The sequence below is a fragment of the Antechinus flavipes genome, chromosome 3 (assembly GCF_016432865.1).
Source record: "Antechinus flavipes isolate AdamAnt ecotype Samford, QLD, Australia chromosome 3, AdamAnt_v2, whole genome shotgun sequence".
Taxonomy (NCBI): domain Eukaryota; kingdom Metazoa; phylum Chordata; class Mammalia; order Dasyuromorphia; family Dasyuridae; genus Antechinus; species Antechinus flavipes.
This window is the reverse complement of record NC_067400.1, coordinates 539,507,958-539,527,913: the sequence shown is the minus strand read 5'-3', so window position 1 is coordinate 539,527,913 and position 19,956 is coordinate 539,507,958. Positions and strand designations below refer to the sequence as shown.

The 19,956-nt window shown below is 32.9% G+C and overlaps 1 protein-coding gene across 5 annotated transcripts in view; it reads right to left on the bottom strand.

Moving 5' to 3' along the window:
* LRCH1 (leucine rich repeats and calponin homology domain containing 1) overlaps positions 1-19,956 on the bottom strand; it is a 231,129-nt gene that overhangs the window by 73,246 nt on the left and 137,927 nt on the right. For all 5 annotated transcript variants that reach the window (XM_051987312.1, XM_051987311.1, XM_051987314.1 and 2 more), the window contains exon 3: positions 10,505-10,631. In XM_051987312.1, coding sequence (XP_051843272.1) covers positions 10,505-10,631 — 127 coding nt within the window. The remainder of the gene's footprint in view (positions 1-10,504; positions 10,632-19,956) is intronic.

Genomic DNA, 19,956 nt, shown 5'->3' with positions numbered 1-19,956 from the left:
GAAAGTATGTTTAATTAGTTAGGAATTAAGAATGGAATCAGTCAATAAAAATCTAAATATTGTCAGACTTAAGAACTCAGCACAGAAAATATGAAAACAACTACTCCTTAACTATTTTTAGAATTAGTCTATCCAAATTCAAGCTAAGATGTATCCCACTTTTCTTTAGCAGACTTCAAGGAAAGCTTAAAAACTAAAAATTAAAGTAAAGTAATATTTATCTAGGTCGATGCTGGAATTGGTACAAACTGTCTCGCCAACCAATTGTTAAATTTTTAGTGGGAGAATTTACCCATTGGAATTTGGCAAATACTACCAAACAGGGTTGATTTATTGTTTTATTATTATCTAGGTTTAAGAAAATAATGGAGACAATGCTAATAATGCAAATTAAACCTAAGTATTGTATACATATGAGTGTGTATCTTCCCCTAGTGAAGTGGTTGTTAAACCAGCACACTGCTGTACTTAACTCACTTTGGAATGGATATGAATGTCCAATATTCTCAATTTAAAAATGGTATTTTCACTTTGTCATTTTAAACACTAACAGAATCCTTTCTGAAATTCCAGAAGTCCAAATCGATTACTCATAATGATACATAAGAATTACAATGATGTGAAGTTACTTAGCCAAAGCTGTTACTTAAAAGGAAAGTAAGAAAAACAAAAACCCAGAACACTATGAATGCCAAGAAATATCATAAATGAATAAAATTAAACTACAACTTTAAAAATTTTCACACTCAAGTCTATATGTATTAAAAACATGGTAGATTCTAGTCTTTTCACTTGCAAAGCATTCTCCAACACTATAGCTTATAATAAGGTAATTATAGCTTAAATTTATACAGTATATTCTACCAGTCTTGGAGCCTTAATAAACAGAACACGGTTTTCCAATTCTTCTATGGAAATTCGATAATTTAAGGAATTTATCTAGGAAATATTTAAAAGGAAGTATGATAATAGCCCTTCACCAAAGAATTACTTTAGCTGCCATCTTATCTTTTTACCACATTAAAGGAAGCCAGGAAAGGAGTTGCTGTGGAAGCAGCAAGAAATAGCTGATGAAAATAACGCTGAGAACAGCATCCATTTTATTTGCTCTTCTGAGGATAGCTACAGGCAATAGATCAAAAAACCAACAACCAAACAGGAAGAAACACAACCTTTGGACTGATGGTAAGTTGGTTGAAATTCTGCAACTTCAACCCTGACTATTATATAAGAAAAGAAGGATAAAGGAAGAATGCAACAGAGGGAGGCAGAGAGAAGAGGGGAAGGACAAAAAAAAAAGGAGGGGGAAGAGGGGAAAGTAGAGATAGAGGCAAAGAGAGAAAGAGAGAGACAGAGAGATTTTAAATTGAGAATATTGGACATTCATATACATTCCAAAAGTGAGATAAGTACAGCAGTACTGTAGTTTAACAAATACTTTTGGAATACCAAGATGATTAATTCTAATTCTTTCAGCTCTTTCTTGGACCTTCAAGAAATAAAATATAAACATATATGTGTGTGTGTGTGTGTGTGTGTATAACATATATTACATACACATATTTACATATGCCAAATTATTATAGACAAATACATACACATATATAATTGTCCATTTGGGGCAGAAATGTGTAAGTCCTATGTGATCATGCAAAATTTGGGGCTGGATTAGTTCATGTCAGCAAAGATACATGAGCAAACATATTCTTTAATAGCCTTCTATTACCAAGAATAATGTAGTTATGGCAGCGTTTTAAGACAAAAAATGCCCAATGATAAATCTCCACTTCTGCGGTGACTCCTACAATTTCTCTCTTGTGGTCAAAAATATGAGTAATTTATAAACAGACAAAACAATTGGCTTCTACAGTTCTTTTTGCACCAGCAATAGCAACTATTTCCTCTTTCTTGATATACTAAATAATACTAAGTGAATTTCCAAAATCTCAGAGTTGGAAAGGATTCTCAAAAAACCAATACATATCAAATTAAACATCAAGTCTCATATTATTATATTTTTATGGTCTGTTTCCTTTCATTTATTTATTCATTTAGTTAATAGAAGGCACAAAACCTATAATTTTTATTAATTCATTTAATTGTTCCTCTAATTATTTCAGTTATGCCATTGGGTGAATATATGTTAAGTACTGAAAACAATTTCTTATCTATGTTTCCTGTAATCAGAATGTAGTTTTCCTTTTCCCCTCTTTTAATTAAGTCTGTTTGTGCTGTTACCTTAGCTTTTTTTTTGTTCAGCTGAGTCATAATAGGTTTTGCTTCAATTCCTTATTTTAACTCCATGTTTTAGGTCTCAAGTATTTCTTCAAATTTCAAATGTTTCTGATAAACAACATTTTGTTAAATTTTGTTTTCTAATCCATTCTGCTAGCTTCTTCCTTTTTATAGGTGAGTCCATCTCATTTACATTCAGTTATGCTAGTTATTATAGTTTCCCAATTGTCTTCTCTATACACTTCTTTCCTTGTTTATATTTTTATTACCCTTTTTTTTCCTTTTAACCCTCTCTTTATATCCCCTTTCCAAACCTAAGATTTGTTCTGCTAATGAAAAATCCTTCCCTGTACATACTCTATTTCCTTTCCCTCTTTTCCTTTTCCTTTTCCTATCTCTATCCTTGCTGAGTTTAGCATATTTCTACACTAAACTTTTTATGTGAATGTACATTTATGCCTAGTTTTTTGTCTTGTTTAAATGAAAGTGAAATTCAAGTGACTCCTGCTTCCCCCCATTATGTCAATGTTTGTATGAATTTGTACTTTTACAATAAGATATATATCTTAACAAGTTCCTCTACATCTTCTCCCATTTACCCTAAAATATCTTCTTCCCCTTTTGTTTCTTATCACATCTTCAAAACAAAACAATACTAAAGGTTGTCTTTATGGTCTTCTCTCTTAATTAACTACTTCTATGACTTCATGTGACATTAGGATTCTGAAAGAACCCTTAAGATTGATCTCGTTGGAATATAAATATTTCATTTTTATAAATTCCCTTCTTATTGTTTGCTTTTTATTTTTCTCTTGACTACTATTATTTATATTTCAAAGTTCCTTTTCAGCTCTGTTTTTTATTAAATTGAGAATATTTGAAAATTTACATTATATAAAAATCATTTGATTTTTCCTTTTAGAATCAAGCTCCCCTTTTCCACGTATGTTATTCTTGATTGTGGACTTTTATTTTTTGTCTTTTGAATGACTTTATTCCACATACTCCTTTCCTTTGCTGTCATGATGACTAAATCTTATCTGGTCCTAATTGTAGTTCTTAGATATTTGAGTTCTTCATTCTGAATGCTTGGAATATATTTTTTCTTTTGTCTGAAGCTTTAGATTTTGGCAAGGACATGCCAAGGAGTTTTCATTTGGGGATTTCTTTCAGGAAGTGATCAGTGATTCTACTTCCATATTGCTTTTTTGGTCTAATATGTATAGTCAATTTTCTTTAATGACTTTTTATACTATGATATTCAGTTCTTTTTATTTTTTGTCATGGATTTCAGTTAAATTTATGATTTTCTCATTTTCTCATTCTTTTAACTTTGTTTTAAACATTGCTTTTAACTAATTTCCATTTGATCTATTCTTATTTTTAGGAAATTGTTATGAGGGTAAAATTTTGTATCTCTTCAATTAAGCTGTTGATACTTTCCCCAATATTCTATACCTCTCATTTGTTTTATAATATATTTTTAAAAAACATTATTTCCTCAAAGAATTCTAATTGTTCCTGTAGGCAAGCTTTTTTTTCTTTAAAATTTTAAATGTAATATTTGCAGGAAGACTAAAAAAGCATAATACAAAGACTATGGACATTCTGACCAAGCCCTGGATTTCAGGGCTAAGCTTAGCTAACTAAACTAATAATAAAAAGAAAAAATATGATTTGCAAAAGATGTAAAAGAGGACAAAATACAACATATTTCTGGTTAAACTTTTTGTTTGACAAACCTAAAATAGGAATAAATGATTGTTTCCTTAAAATGACAAATAGTTTATATCTAAAATCAATAGCTATCATTATTTATAATTTATAATTTATAATTTATAATTTATAATTTATAATGGAGACAAAGTAGAATCTCTTCCAATAAATTCCAATAAATTCAGGGATGAAACAAAAATATCTATTGCTATCACTTCTGCTTGATATTATACTAAAAAACACTGACTTTGGCAATATGCCCGCCCCCAAAAAAAGTTTTTTTAAGAAAAGAAACTATAGAAATAACTATAATAAAGAAGAAACAAAATCATCGCTTTTTCAGACTTGTTGCCATACTTAGAGAACACCAAAGACTCTATAAAAATTAATTTATAAGACATGAAATCAATTCATATAAAACATCAATAGGAAATAAAAATTTCATTTAGATTTACTACAGAATACTTAAAATAATTGGAACTATTTCTAAGATATATATATATATATACACTATAGCTATAAAATACAAGTATAAAACACTTTTTGTAGAAATAAAATTATCCTAAATAACTGGGAAAATATTAATTGACAATAGGAATGCTGAGCCAATTTAATAAAAATAACAATATAAATTAGTTTACTTATTCAATGCCATACCAATCAAACTACTAAAGGATTACCAGAAAAAAAAATAACAAAATTTATAAGGAAGGTGAAAATTGTCAAGAATCTCAAGAGAAATAATGAAAAGAAATGTAATCAAAAAAAGCCTAGCATGGTAGATCTTAAAACTATATTATACAACAGTAATTATGAAAAACAATTTGATACTAGTTAAAAAATAGAGACTGACTGTTGGAATTTAATAGCTACAAAACAAACAGAAAGAAATGTATCTAACACCCCAGTATTTGATAAACACAGGACCTTAGTGGGATAAGAACTCACTACTTGATAAAAGATGATAGAAAAAATTGGATCTCAAAATGAAAGAAATTAGATGTAGAACAATATCTTACACTAAGACAATTTCTAAATAGATAATGATATAAATATAGTAAAAAAATCGTATCATAAACAAATTAGGTAAGAAAGAAAAATTTTACCAGTCATATATATGGATAGAAAAGTTTTTAACTAAACATAGAATAGAGAGACTGACAGAAGACAAAATGTCTAATTTTTATTATATGAAATTTAAAAGAGGTAACATAAATCTAATAAAGCAAGCAATTAAGTGGGAGAAAATCTTTGCAGTAAGTTTCTGTGATAAAGGTCTCATTCCCAAAGTGGCAATTTTTCCAAATATTTAGGGTTATTTTTTATTTCTACAAAAGTGTCTTATAGTTGTATTTTTATACTTCTTATATGTATCTTAGAAGATATTTCCATACCTTCTGAATCCAAGTCTCCCTGTGCAACAAGAAAACTGTTTGGTTCTGCACACATATATTGTATGTAGGATATACTGTAACCTATTCAACATGTAAAGGACTGCTTGCCATCTGGAGGAGGGGGTGGAGGGAGGAAGGGGAAAAATCGGAACAGAAGCAAGGGATAATGCTGTAAACCCAGAAGATTCACCAACGATATAAAAACTGCTCCAAATCACTGCCAATTAGAAAAATGTAAATTAAAACAATTCTGAGATTCTAACCTCACATTCAGCAGTGGCAGAAATGACCAAAAAAAAAAAAGGAAAATATAAATGTTTTTGAAAATAGGAGAAAAATAGACTTAGTGGCACATATTGGTATACCTGTCAATGAATATAATACTTCTGGGAAGTAATTTGGAATAATAGCAAAAAGTTATTAAATAATACCCAACTATATCACTGGTAGGCCTATATACAAAAGGGAAATTTTCTTAAAAAAAAAAAAAAAAACGGCCTTTAGGGTTTTTTCATACCAGCTCTTCTCAAAGTGGCAAAAAGCTAGAAAATAAGGGAATGTCCATCAGCTGAGGATAGTTGAATAAGATGTGGTATGTGAATGTAATGAATACTATTTTAGTGTAGCAGATGAGGAAAAATATTTCAAAAAAAAGCATAGAAAATGTCTTAAATACTTAAATGAACTTCCACAACAGAACCGTAAGAAATTTAAACATCAATATTATCAAAATGAACAATTTTGAGGATTTTATAAACTGATAAAGAATAAAAATTATTAGAACTAGAATACTTTAAACAACAAAAATATTGTTAAAAACAAACAACTTAGAAAACTCTGAGAACTAAGATCAAAACAATGATCATTCATGATTTTAGAGGAGTAATGAGAAAAAAAAGCTAGCCATTACAAAGAAATAATGGATTTAGGGTGCACAATACAGTATATACACCACACATACACATATACATACACACACAGAGATTTCATGGAATTTGTTTTGTTTGACTACATATGTATTTGCTAGAAGAGATTTATTTTTTCTTCTTTTGTTTCCAAAAAAAGAAAGAGAGCAGGAGAGTAAGAAAATATATTTCTGTTACTTTATTTTTAAGGGAATACTATAAATGTGGAATGTTGACATTTTCAGATGGAATTGCTGCATCATTAGCTTTACTTAATCATACTTTGTTATAAGAGACCTCTCAGCAAGTAGGAGTAATCTGAAAAGGTTTGTAATATAAAAACAAAACAAATCAATATAACATTTTAACAGAAGGAAGTCAGTATGAGGAATAAAAAAGAAAACTTTAGTTCTAGTAATTGTTGATAAGGACTAGGAGAACCCTTACAGAAGCTTCTTATCATAAATCTAGAATAATTTTAGGCTCTGCAGAAAATTTTCTTTCAAATGTTTGCTAAAAATAGTTTGGTAGAATTAACTACAGTGACTATCGTATTTCAAACAACAAGTCATAGATGGAAAAAATTTATGGAAAATAATGTGTTTTTTTTCCTGCAGTACCTCCAAGTAAGGAGAACCAGTGTTGTAGGGAAATAACTACAATTAAAGTTCCTTTAAGGTAATAAATAAAAGTAGGTTTTACAAGAAATATAACATCAAACATGCTTTATGCAGCAGGGATCAGTACTGATAATCATGAGTACTAAAGGAAATGTCTGTAGTAGCTACAGACCTGAAGAAAAGATGCAATTCTACTAGATGATATAAGGTGGTATGTATTTACATGTTATGCATTTGGTCTAATAAACGCAACTTTGCTAATATATATATGTATGTGTGTGTTACTGATGGATGACGTATACTACATATAATTCTAATATTGGATGCTGTATACGAATTATAGGTAGGTAGTTTATGTATTTAGGATAATTAATATGTATGATCGATAAAAATTAATGAATATTTTGGTATCGACCTGTATACTATACACCTACATACCATATCTAGATATCATTCAGGATGATTTTTACTCATTGAAGTGAGAGTTTAAGAAAAGCAGAGACTTTGTGTTAGAATATAGGGCACCTCTACTTCTCCTACTCTGGGGTTACTAAACCTCTTGCAAGTGAGTTAAAGTTCAAATCTATTTGCATGGCATCAGTACTGTTTGGAGCATGATGTGAACTGAAAGGGCAAATGAAAAGTAAATACAATTATTTCAAGTAAGGATTTAGCAGAAAATATAAACTGTGGAGGAGGAGAGGAAGGAAGCAGTATTTACAGGTTGTATTCTGGAGCAAGGAAGACGTGAAAGGAACTTACTCACCCTGACTCAGCTACCTTTTTCTAAATGGAAGTGGGATATGAAGGAAAGGCAGCAAGGTGAGTAAATAGAATCTTAACAAGTTATGATTGAGAAATCTCTCAGTTACACTTGTGTGGGCTTGACTAACAAAAGAGCTGGAAGTATGCTTCTGATTCCTAGAGCAATATTATAAAAGAACTATAACATTCCCTCAGGAAGAAGCATCAGCCATAACTCCAGCCCTTGGCAACAATGACTTGGAAAAAAGAAGCAACAAAAAGCACCTTTAGAAGGAAGAAATACAAGGAATGATGGTTGAGAAAGCTCTGGGAGCCATTAAGAGTCAGAAATAGGGAGAATTAGGGAAATTGCTCTCCTACCTCCTCCCGACCCCCGACCCACTTGTTATGGATGGGGTGAGGAAGGGCCTAAGAAGGATTTTCTCGCTACATATTTATGCATAAATATATCCTTTCTTAACTATAGTTTGCTTGAGGGAGGGCAGGGGATGAAAGGAGCAAAGGAATAAAGTAAAAAAAGGTGTGCAGCAGAGAACAAAAAACAATTGTAAATTTATATGTAGATTTATGTGTAGATTTATTCATACACACATACCTTGCCCCGCCTTCAATATAGCTTTCCTATTCCTGCTGACTCTGCTTTGATTCTGCTACTTAACTTGTATTACTATTACGTAACTTCCCCACACACATGGATCCCTCCCATATCTTCTTCCTGCACCCATTGCTTCTCTGTGTGCCCATTCCCAATGTGAGTATGTTTTAAAAACTATGAGTTGTCCTTCCTTTAATGCCTCTGTAACAATTCTTTCCCTGTACCTCAACTGAATAATATAATTACTATTTTTACACCTGTTCTGTCCCAATCTTTCTTTTGAGCTCCCTATTGTTGATATCAATCTTAAATATATGATGTACATTTCCTATGTAAAAAGAACATAAACAATTTGTCATATAATCCTTGAAATTGATCTTTGATATTGGCTCTGATGTATTAAGTTTTCTATTGAGTTCAGTTTTGGTTGATAGAAAGTCCTGAAAAATTTGTTGAATATCCCTTTTTTTCATTCAATATTATGGATAATTTTGCTGGATCTGATATTTTTGGCCATATGCCTAGTTCTTTTGATTGCTGGTATAAGTGATTCCAGGACTTGTGGTCCTGTATTGTGGCTGCTGATAAGTCCTGCTAATTGTAGCTGTAGCATAATTGAATTGTTCTCTTCTTTTTGCAAAATTTTCTCTTTGATCTGGGAATTTCAAAATTTGGCAATAATATTCCTATGTGTTTTCCACATAGGATCTCATTGATGTGGTGATCAGTAAATTTTTTCTATTTCCACTTTCTCCCTCATGTTCTATCACTCCAGGACAATTTTCTAGGATTATTTCCTGCATTATTATGTCAAGCTTCTTTTTTCTGGTCACAACTTTCAGGCAGTCCAATTATTCTTAATATTTTCTATTGTTGATCTGTTCTTCAGATCTGTCATTTTTCTTATGCTTCACATTCTGTTCTATCTTTTCATTCTTTATAATTGTTTTATTGTTTCTTGGTCTCTCATAGCTTCATTGATTTCCCCTTACCTTTATATTTTCAAAGAGTTTTTTTCACCTTTGAGATCTTATACCTCCTTTTCTAGTTGGTTAACTTTTTTTTCATAATCTTGTTTTTCTTGGATAGTTTTTATTTTTATTCTTTTAGTTTTTCCTCAGTGTCTCTCATTTGATTAAAATGGTTTTTTTAAATTCTCTTATAAACTCTCTCTGTGCAGAGAACCATTTCAAATTATTCTTTGGATTAGAAGAAGCATTTTTTTTTAAACTTCAGTGTCCTCTGAAAATGCACACACACACACACACACACACCCTGTTATACCTGTTATATGTTATACTCTGTTCTGCCCTAAGTCTTCTAGAATTTTTTCACTAGTCTATGTTCATGCTGAAGTGCAAATTTATTCTATTTGTGAGGGAAATCTGGAGAGCTTGAAATTTACTGACCTACTCCCATCATCTTCCCAGAATCCTCCCCGCCTTTTTTGCTTTTTAAGGTAAAAAGAGCAACTTCTTAGTAAATTTGGAAATAATTATGATTCAAAGTAAAAGCGAGCTTCTAGGTATTCATTCACTCATAGATCATAGACTTAGAACCTTAGAAGTTATGGAGTATAACTTTCTCTGTTTATAGATGAAGAAATTGAGGTTAAGTAACTTAGACTCAAGGTTCTTTGGTTACTAAGCTAATAGGGTTTCCATTGCATTCTGCTGTCTTCAGATGAGTAGCTTCTTCTAAAAGAACCTTGAACAGTGAGAAAATAGAGAAATAGTAAAATTGAAAATATAGTGCCATACTACATGGCTCTGGATTCCGACAGTCTACTCCTATCCAATGGCTCTAGTCTTTATTACTGGGTACACTGCTATATTTTGATTTTTTTGGAACTATGATTTTTAAAAATCTGATGTTAATAAAGCTGTCCTTTCTGTCACCTAATATAACTAAATGTAAATAAGATATTGTCTTGAGATATATATATGTATGTATGTGTGTGTGTGTACATATATATATACATATATACATATATATAAATGAAGATAAGAAACAGGTTTGTATTTAAATGAATTATAAACTATTTTGATTTTAAAAATAATCTCAGAAACTAATAAATGGCAACATGTTCTCCATTAAGGCAAAAATTATTGAATTTAAATTTAATATCTGCTGTCATTGAAGAGTTCAAGAAATTCAAGGTCTAATGACAGTAGAATATCTGATTGTAACAAAGAACTTTTTGTATTCTTGTTGGGGTTGAATTAGTAAAAACAACAATCACCAAATATTACAACATTCAAATCAGTAACGTACCAATTCCATTAACTGTTTGAGCTGACCTATCTCTTCTGGAAGAGATCCAAGCTTATTGTTACTTGCAATTAAGACTTTGAGAGGGAGACCACACAGGCAGGCTGGCAATGATGACAGTTGATTGCGACTGCAACAAAAAACAGAATAATACAAATAAAAAATACATCTCATATTATGCTGTATGTTTTTGTGAGTTAGCATCTGGAAATGAAAGCAGTTTATAAAATTAAAATTTAATCTTTCCTGGATATGGTAACCATTCAAAGGCAAGTAATCAAAAATTAACTTTGGAAAAATAAAATCTAAGCTATTCATTTTGAAAAGTTTTATTTATACACTAAATAGAAGCATATTAGAGAGGTGTGGCAGAGTGGATAAAGCACTGAGCCTGAGATAAAAAAGACCTGGGTTCATTTCTGGCCTCATTCACTTATTAGCTGAGTGAACCTGAGCATATCACTTAAGCTCTATTTGCCTTTTTCCTCTTCAGCAAATGGCAATAATTAACAGCACCTACCTCAGAGAGTTATTGTAAGGATCCAATGAAATAATAATTATAAAGCATATATATATATGTATGGCTTCCTCTACCAGGCACGATGCTTAGTATACACACACACACACATACATATATATGTATATATGTATATATATACACACATACATACATACATACATACATATATATACATATATGTGTATAATATATGTATATATATATGCATGCCCATTTTTGACAATCTAGCTAAACAACTAAGAATAATAGGAAGATTGTATGAGTTTTTTCCTTGATAACATAAATTTTTAAAAAATTCGAGTTAGGGCAAATATATTCAGTATAAATGAAAACTGACATAATTTTTCATCTAGCCTCGAAATAGTGAGGAAAGGACCATAGTTCACTGAAAAGCAGTTCAATTTCTCACACCTAAGAGTTAGAGTCTTTTAGAACCAGAGAGACAGTGGAAATGGTAGAAAAATCACCCAATTTGAAATTAAAGAACTGGGGTCCAAATGCTGCCCCTGCTACTTCTTAGCTGTGTGAACTTCAGCACATCATTGCCTCACTTGCAAAATAAAGGTGTCTGACTTGGAGCCTCTCAGGTTTCTTCTTTCTTCCATCTCTATCATCTGTACACACACGATCCTATGATCATGGAGTCACTACAGCTGAAGCCTATATTGGAGTCTCCAGAGAACCACCATAAATAGGAAAACCTCTCCAAACCTGACCAGAAGGCAAAAGTTATATCTGCTACAAGAGAAATTATGTGGCTCTCAGAAGTGGTCACAGAGGCCTCCTCTGACATTCTCCCTGCCAGATGCTTTGCCCAACTTCCTCTCTAACAGAGAAGGCTGCCAAATTTCTACAAATGACCCTTAGTTGTGTGAGGCAGCAGGAAACAACGTGGATAAATAACACCCAGAGATGATCCAAAATTATCAGTCATTTATCTCAACTTCCTTTTCACCAACTAGTCATTTTTTGCTCCTAACATGTTAATAATCTATGATCAAAAACACTAACATAACTTGTTACAAAGGGTGAAATCAGAACTCCAGGCCAGGTCTTCTTGGTCCTGGTGCAGTACTTTCTACTACACCACTGCCTTTCACAGTAAGAAGACTTGTAAACGTCCACCAAATCCTACTTTGTGGTCATTTTAGGGTGTGGCAATGATCCTAGGTACTCAAAAGACACATATAACATTACAACAAAACCTCTGGCAGAGTGTCCTATGATGGAAAGGTTTTGGCAACAGGGTTGGGCTGTTTCCAGCTAACCAACATCTTCAAGTACAAAAAAATCTAATCATTTCAGAAGCTGGACGCTTTCTTTGGCTATAGTCAGCGAAACAAAGAAAAATACAAATGGCCTTCAGGCCTTTCTGGCCCCCTTTGAATTTTGCAGGACAGTGGCAGAGTGGTAGAAAAGAGAACAAAGGGTGCTGAGAAGCATCATTCTTAGATGGTTCACATATTCTAAGAGATCAAAACAATGTATATAAATGAGATATAAGGCAAAATGTGATAAAGGCAAATGGGAGATCAAAATGTTCTAAGAAAATTTGAGGAAGGAGGGATCAATATTACTTAGCAGAATGATGAAGGACTTTATGGAAGTGTGGGTACTTTAGCTGGGACAATTTCAATAGTTAATCATGTATAAAACAGAATACAGGAAGAATATTTTTTACTCATTTCATTAACATTCTCTCACCTTCCCATCAAGATAAAAGGTTCTCAGTACTTGACTCTTATATAAACTTTCATATTGTCTGACCAATCTATCATTTCATACCTTCCCATATTTCCCTGATTAGATGAAAATTTCCATTTCTGTAATCTCAGGTTTTAGGTATCCTGATGATTTGCCCATGACAGTAAAAAAGAAAGCCTTCAAAAGATTCACATTTATGATAATTTGAATAATTGGTTGGATTAAATTTCTTAATATATATTTGAATTTCAAATAGTAATAATAGCTAGCATATTATACATAGCACTTTACATTGCAAAACACTTCTACATGTAGTATTTCATTTGATTTTAAAAGAACTCCCCAACATGGTCCCTTGGAGAAAGAAAAAGGACAGGATTTTTTTCCAGTTCCTAGCTGTTCCTTCTCCTTTCCCAGTTCTCATTACCTAGAAGATTGCATGTATGATCTGTCATAAGCAAGAGCACTCACACTAATTCTTACAGTCCTTGACCAGGCCCTCCTCTCTCTTCTCTTTACATTCTCTCACTTGGTAACATTCATAATTTCAGTAGTTTCCATAGCTTCTCAAGTTTCAATTGTCATCTCTATACTACTGATTCCCTGTTGAGCCCAGATACCCCTCTGGAGATTCACCCTCACATCACCAACTGGTTAGACATCAAACTGGATAGCCATAAGCATCTCAAATTTTATGTCCAAAAGAGAACTCATTATCTTTGCCCTCAAAACCACTGACCTTCCAGACTTTCCTGTTACTGCCTGGGCACCATCTTTCTGTTGTTTGCTTTTCCTTCTCGAAGAGGACCATGACATCAGGGAGGTGATGCCATGATGTGCAAGTGAATTAGGTTTAAGTGAGGGAGGACTAGGCAAGGTCAGCTACTTCACTTTCTCTGGCCAGTCCAGTAGGTCTAGTGGCCAGATATAGATCTGGACAAATGGCCCTGGATGAAATGGGAGACCTTGGCCTTTTTAAGCTAAAGTCTTCAGTAGAAGTTTGATTGAGGCTGTATCCATTCAGTACCCATTCAGTGATTAAGGCAAGGTAGCAAATGAAGCAAAGAATTTCCTCTTTTACTTAGTCCAAAAAAATCTAAATAAATAAATGAATCTGGGAGGGGAAAACCCTCAGGTTTTCTGGCCAAAGCAAAAATTACTGCTATTTACATTTAATCTGAGTCATTCAGGAACCAAATAATGACCTTAAAGAGCTTGCCCAGGACCTACTGGTGGCCAATTAAAATCATGAGTTTTGGTTTAAGGCCTGAATATCTGTCCCCTGGACCCAGGTGGCTTTGGAGTGGAAAGTGAGGCAGGTGACCTAGTACAAGCTTCCCTCACTTAAATCCTCTTCAAGAACAAAGAAAAAACAACAATCTCTGTGAGTAAAATTGACCTAGAACTGTTGGAAGAATCCCTTCCTCCCTTCTTTCTTTCTTTCCTTTCTTCTATACTTTCTCCCTCTCTTCCTTCTTCCCTTCCTCCCTTCTCAAACTTCCATTAATTTTTTTTGCCTTTTCTTTATAACCCTGGAAGTTACACAGTGCCCAGCACATAGGCATTTTAATAAAAGCTTATTAACTTAACTCTTCCTACTCCAATGCATTCTTTAGATACCTAAAGCAATATTTTCCTCAAGTGTAATTAGGACCATATCATTTTCCTGCTCAACAAACTCCATTAATTTCCTATTATATCTAGGATCAAATATTATCTTTGATATTTAAAGCTCTTTAAAACCTGGCTCTTTGCTACCTTTCCAGTCTTCTTACCTAGTATTCCCTTCTACAAACTATGCAGATTCAACCATGCTTGTCTATTTGCTGTCTGTATACATGAGGCTCCATCTTTCATTTCTGTATATTTGCACTGACTAGTCCATGTGGAATGTATTTCTTCACCTCTGCATCCTAGTACTTCTGGTTTTCTTCAAGACTTAGCCCCACTACCACCTTTTACATAAAACCTTTGCTGATCCCTTCAGCTGCTACTTTGTGTTCATTTTATATACACATACGTATTGTAGAATGTAAATTCTTGGAGGCATAAATGCTTGTTGATGATTTCACTCAGTCTGTCATTCAGCTAACTTTGAAGCAGTTTCCCAGATGAAGCCCTCTGTCAGACAAAAGCTAGGAAAGGAGAGTTTCTCATATGGGGCCCAGAAAGTAGATTTTAGGAGGCTAGTGGAAGAGGAGAGCCAGATGTTTTTTCAGGTGGGAAGCTCAGAAGCCACGCCTAGAAAGGTATTGTCAATATCTTACAACAGAGGAAGGACAAGGCAAGTGACAGGAAAGATTTCCATGGACTCATACTTCTTAGACTTCATTTTCCAAAGAGAAGCCGAGTTCTATCTGAATCAAGAGATAGAGAAAAGGCCAGTACTACACAAATTTCCTAATTTGATGTGATCTATCTTGACATCTTTCTCTGAACTTCTCTAAAGGCATTACTTTTAATACCTCTAAAGTCAATCATCATTCCTTTAATGAAAAAAATGATATGGAATATAATTTAAGTGTTTAAAATTATTTATAATTTCATCCAATTATAATTTGAGAGTCAAGATTTGGATAAGGCAATACTCATAGTACCTTATGTTTAGATATTCTTAAAAAGAAATAAGAATACGCAAGAATTCAAGTGAAAACATATATCAGATATCTATTACATGCAAAGACATTAATTACTAGCCATATGCTTTAAAAACAAAACAAACTCAAATCTTTGTACACAAAGAGGCTACATTCTAATAGGGAGATACAGATTGTACACAGATAAATATAATTGAGGTTTTATGCCCTTATTTCCTTATCATTTGACACCTGTACTAGAATAGGTCTCCTAGTTGACCTCCAAGTCTTATATCTCTCACTCCAATCTTTTATCAACAAAATCACCAAGATTAGCTTCCTAAAGCACAAGTAGGATCAAATATAAATTCCTCTACTTGGCAAACAAAGTAAAGAGAAAAAGAGTTCATTGAAAAGAAATTAATCTTGGAATGAAAAAATGAATAGAAATCAGTTCTGTAAAGTTTCCTCAGAGAGGAAAGCACCAATATAATGATCAAAAATTGTTACACTTTACTTAAAAAAAAATCGGGAGTAATTATCCTATATTAGTTATGTAACACATAAGCTATTATTAAAATTAGTTTGAATTTCCTAAGAATATGTGAACTGACATTAAATTAAATTCTAACCATGATGTTTTCTTTCTGTGCTGAGGGATAAATTTAATTATGAACTGACTAATTCATCTTTATTGTTTTTTCTTCCTGCCGATTTTTAGAAGATAATAGTAAATTGCAGAAGGGACTTTTATGATACTAGATATTTGTTATACTAAAGAATCAAGTTATAGATTAATTTTATTCTAAAGTAAGAATTTAGCTCAAATTATCTGTCACTTAAATAGGATATGTCTTAAATTGTTTTCAGGTAATGGGATATTACTCATTTTATTTGATTTTTAGAATTTGAAAATTATTACTATTATTTTGAAAGACTATGTTGAGTTTGCATCTAAAATAGGAATTCAAGGAACCTAAATAAACCAAATGCTTACCTTATGATTTTAAATGACATATATGTATATCCACAAATACATAAAATATAAACAGCTTCAGTTATTTTCAATCCAATTCCTTGTGACCCCATTTAGGATTTTTTTGTTAGTGAAACTGGAGTGGTTTGCCATTTCCTTCTCCAACTCATTTTATAGAAGAGGAAACTGAGGCCCACAGGGTTAAGTGACTTGCCCCAAATCAGACTGCTAATAAGCATCTGAGGCCATATTTGAACTTGTACATGTATAACACACATAGAGGCATATATAAATATGTGTATATGTGTATGTTTTTGTATATACCTACATATACATACATTTGTGAAATTCAAATATATACTGAATTCAAAGTGAAATCCCATACTACAGTTTAATTTGAAAAGTAGCCAAAGGACTCATGATGAAAAATTCTATTCACCTCCAGATAGACAACCAATAGATTAAGAGAACAGATTGAAGAATATTTTCTTCTCTTTCTTTTCCTTATTTGTTTTTTGGGAATGTGGCTAATAATGAAATAGGTTATGCATGACTTCATATCTGTAATGTTTGTTTGCAGCATGAATAGAGTGAAGAATTTAAGAATACAAGTTGTAAATGGAAACCAAGGAAATCCTATAAAACCAGATATTACCATAAACCTATTTAGAAAGGATAATGGAGGATAGCTGAACAAACTATGATTACATAAAATGTAATGTAATACTATTATGTCATAAGAAATGATGAATTTGAAGAATTTTGAGAAAAATGTGAATCTTTGTTGGAAGTAATAAAGAAAGTAGTTAGGGAGGGAAAGTGTAGGAGAAAAGTATTAGAACAACTGCCACACTGTAAGTCTACAAAGCTGCTGTGCTGATCTCTTTGTTGTACACTTGTGAAATCTGGACAGTGTTCCAGCACGGTGCCAGGAAAATGAATCACTTCCATTTAAAATGTCTCAGGAAGATTCTGAAGATCATCTGTCAGGATAAGATACCAGACACTGAGGTCCTTTCTGCAGCTAAATTATCCAGCATTCAAATCCTACTACAAAAATGTGACTGCAATGGGCCAGCCATGTTTTTATGGAATAAAACATGTGGTATAAATATGGAAAACTCATGCAAGAGAGGAGCACACACAGTGGCCAGAAGAAATGATATGAGGACATTTGCAAGATCTCTCTGAAGAACTCTGGAATCAGATGTGTGACATGGGAGACATTAACTAAGGACCACTCAACATAGTGTGCCCACATCAAAGAAGGCACTGTGCTCCGAGGGAAGCAGAACTACAGTAGCTCAAAAGAAACATGAGACGTGCAAATTTAATGACATCACTCCAAATGTTTATATGGACTATTTGTGCTCAGCTTGTGGTAGAGCCTTTCGAGCTTGTATTGGGTCTGATCAACCACAGCCGGACACACTGTACCTTGATGCCAGCATAACGATATCATTTTGGTTCTCTTCAAGAATAAAGGACAACTGCTATACAATAAACAACCATACCTAAAAATAATTCAGTATTTGAAAAAAGTTACACACTCAGTTGTGTAACTGAAAAATTCTAGGCAAACTTTATTTATATGTTTCTGTGAATTTGATGTTAAAGGGATTATAACCTATTTTGGAATTTCCCATTTTGTAAGAGTTTTGAATCTCTCTCTCTCTCTCTCTCTCTCTCTCTCTCTCTCTCTCTCTCTCTCTCTCTCTCTCTCTCTCTCTCTCTCTCTCTCTTCCCTCTCCTCCCCACCTTTCTTCTCTCTCTTAAAATTTAGAGCTACAGCTTTAGTAGCACCTTGAACCAGAGTAATTTTGACAACCTGGGTGAAACTCAACTATGCTTTAAAACTAGTTCACATCCTGGGAATGACTTTCAAACCAAACAACAATAACCTTGCTTAGAGAGAATAGAGGACTTAGGGAGCACAACTCAGTTCACAGTCAAAACACAGTGACTGTTTAGAGAAACTCCAACTTTAGTCTTATTACTAGAACTGCCCAAGCCTTTCCACTCTGCATACCTGCACCATATTTGGGCTGTTGCAGCAAAACTAGTTTCCCACAGTATCAGTCCATAAACCTTCCCAGAGTATAAATAAACTACTGCTTAAAATATTTAAATTCACTTTGCATCCAAGCCTTTCAGCAACCACTACAACAAATATTTCTTAATAAACTTCACACTATTAAAGTCAGTGACAACTTGACCCTTCTCAATCATTTAGTCAATCCATTTCCTCTCCTATTTCCCTTAAGGCAAAGTGATGAAATGGACCATATTTTCTTCCATGCAAAATGTTTTTTTTAATATCCTCTAAATTACTTTTAAAATTATTATTACATTCCCTTTTTCTTATTAAAAGTTAGAGCAAAATGATTGCTATTAGAGGATGCTCTCTAGCCAAATAGGAATTGACTGTGCAATAGAAGCAATAAAATTTACCTGACACTCCCCACAGGAAAACTCTTGAGAACAGTGGTGGTTTTATATTTTGTATTTGCATGATTGAAACAGTTACTAATTAAGAGGCTAACTATTAAATCAGCCTTCAAGAAATCTAAAGCACAGTCAACTATTCTTTAATAAACAGTGGCTGATTATTCCAGAAAGAAGTGATTTTCACTGGGGATTAAGCTTCTAGTTTTGGTCCCTCTCTTCTGGCCATATAACTTCCTAGGATGATTTTAAGTTCTTTTACTTTTTAATCTTATTTTAAATTTATTAAAGGTTTTATTTTTCACATTTATATATATATATAAATATAAAACCACATTTCCCCAACCTCCACCTCCAAAACCCACCTTTGTTTAAAAAAAAAAGAATAACATTTCAGCAAAATCAAAGCTATCATATATAGCAGCATATGCAACATTCTGCAACTATGGTGCTACCATCCCTTCCACACCCACTGAAGAAGTATGTATCACATGATTTGTTCTACAGGAACCAAACCACTTACTACAAGGAATGAACGAATGTTAAAAAAAAAAAATTATTAAAGCACTTGCCAAACACTGTGCTAAATGAAGAGAATTCAATCAGAAAAATGAGCCAGTTAGTGTATTAAGAGACTTCACCCTTTAATTGAGAGGGACAACATATAGAAGGATCCAAATGCAGGGCAGGAGGAAAGGCCCAATGCCCATAGGATGTAGCAGCAGAGGAGAAGGGAAGTCCCAGAAGTTTCTGCCTGTTAAGACAGATGGTAATATCTGGGGATCTGGAGGACAAAACAGTAGAGCAAATGGTAAGATCTCTAAGGCTCAGTGGCAGGGAAAGTTGTAAGGACTGGTGGTTCAACTGAAAGAATTACAGCCTCTCCTTGTTTCACCTTAAGCAAGTACCTTAACTTGTCTGGGCCTCAAACTACCTTATCTATAAAATGGGGAAGGATTGGGTTAGAGGGCCACTAAGTCCCTTCCAACTATAAATTTATGAACTATGATCCCTATAATGATACTCCTCCCTTCATCTGCAGGGATAATGCAATTCAACTTTATGTGGAGTTTCTTGACAATCTTTTCAATTTCTATTATTTTTTAATCTAACACTAGAATTAATATCCAATCATATCATACATATCGAGCATCCAGTAGTGATCCCATTTCATGATAATATGTTATTACATTTCTATCTACATTTTAACAATGGTCTTATCAGCATTCAAATT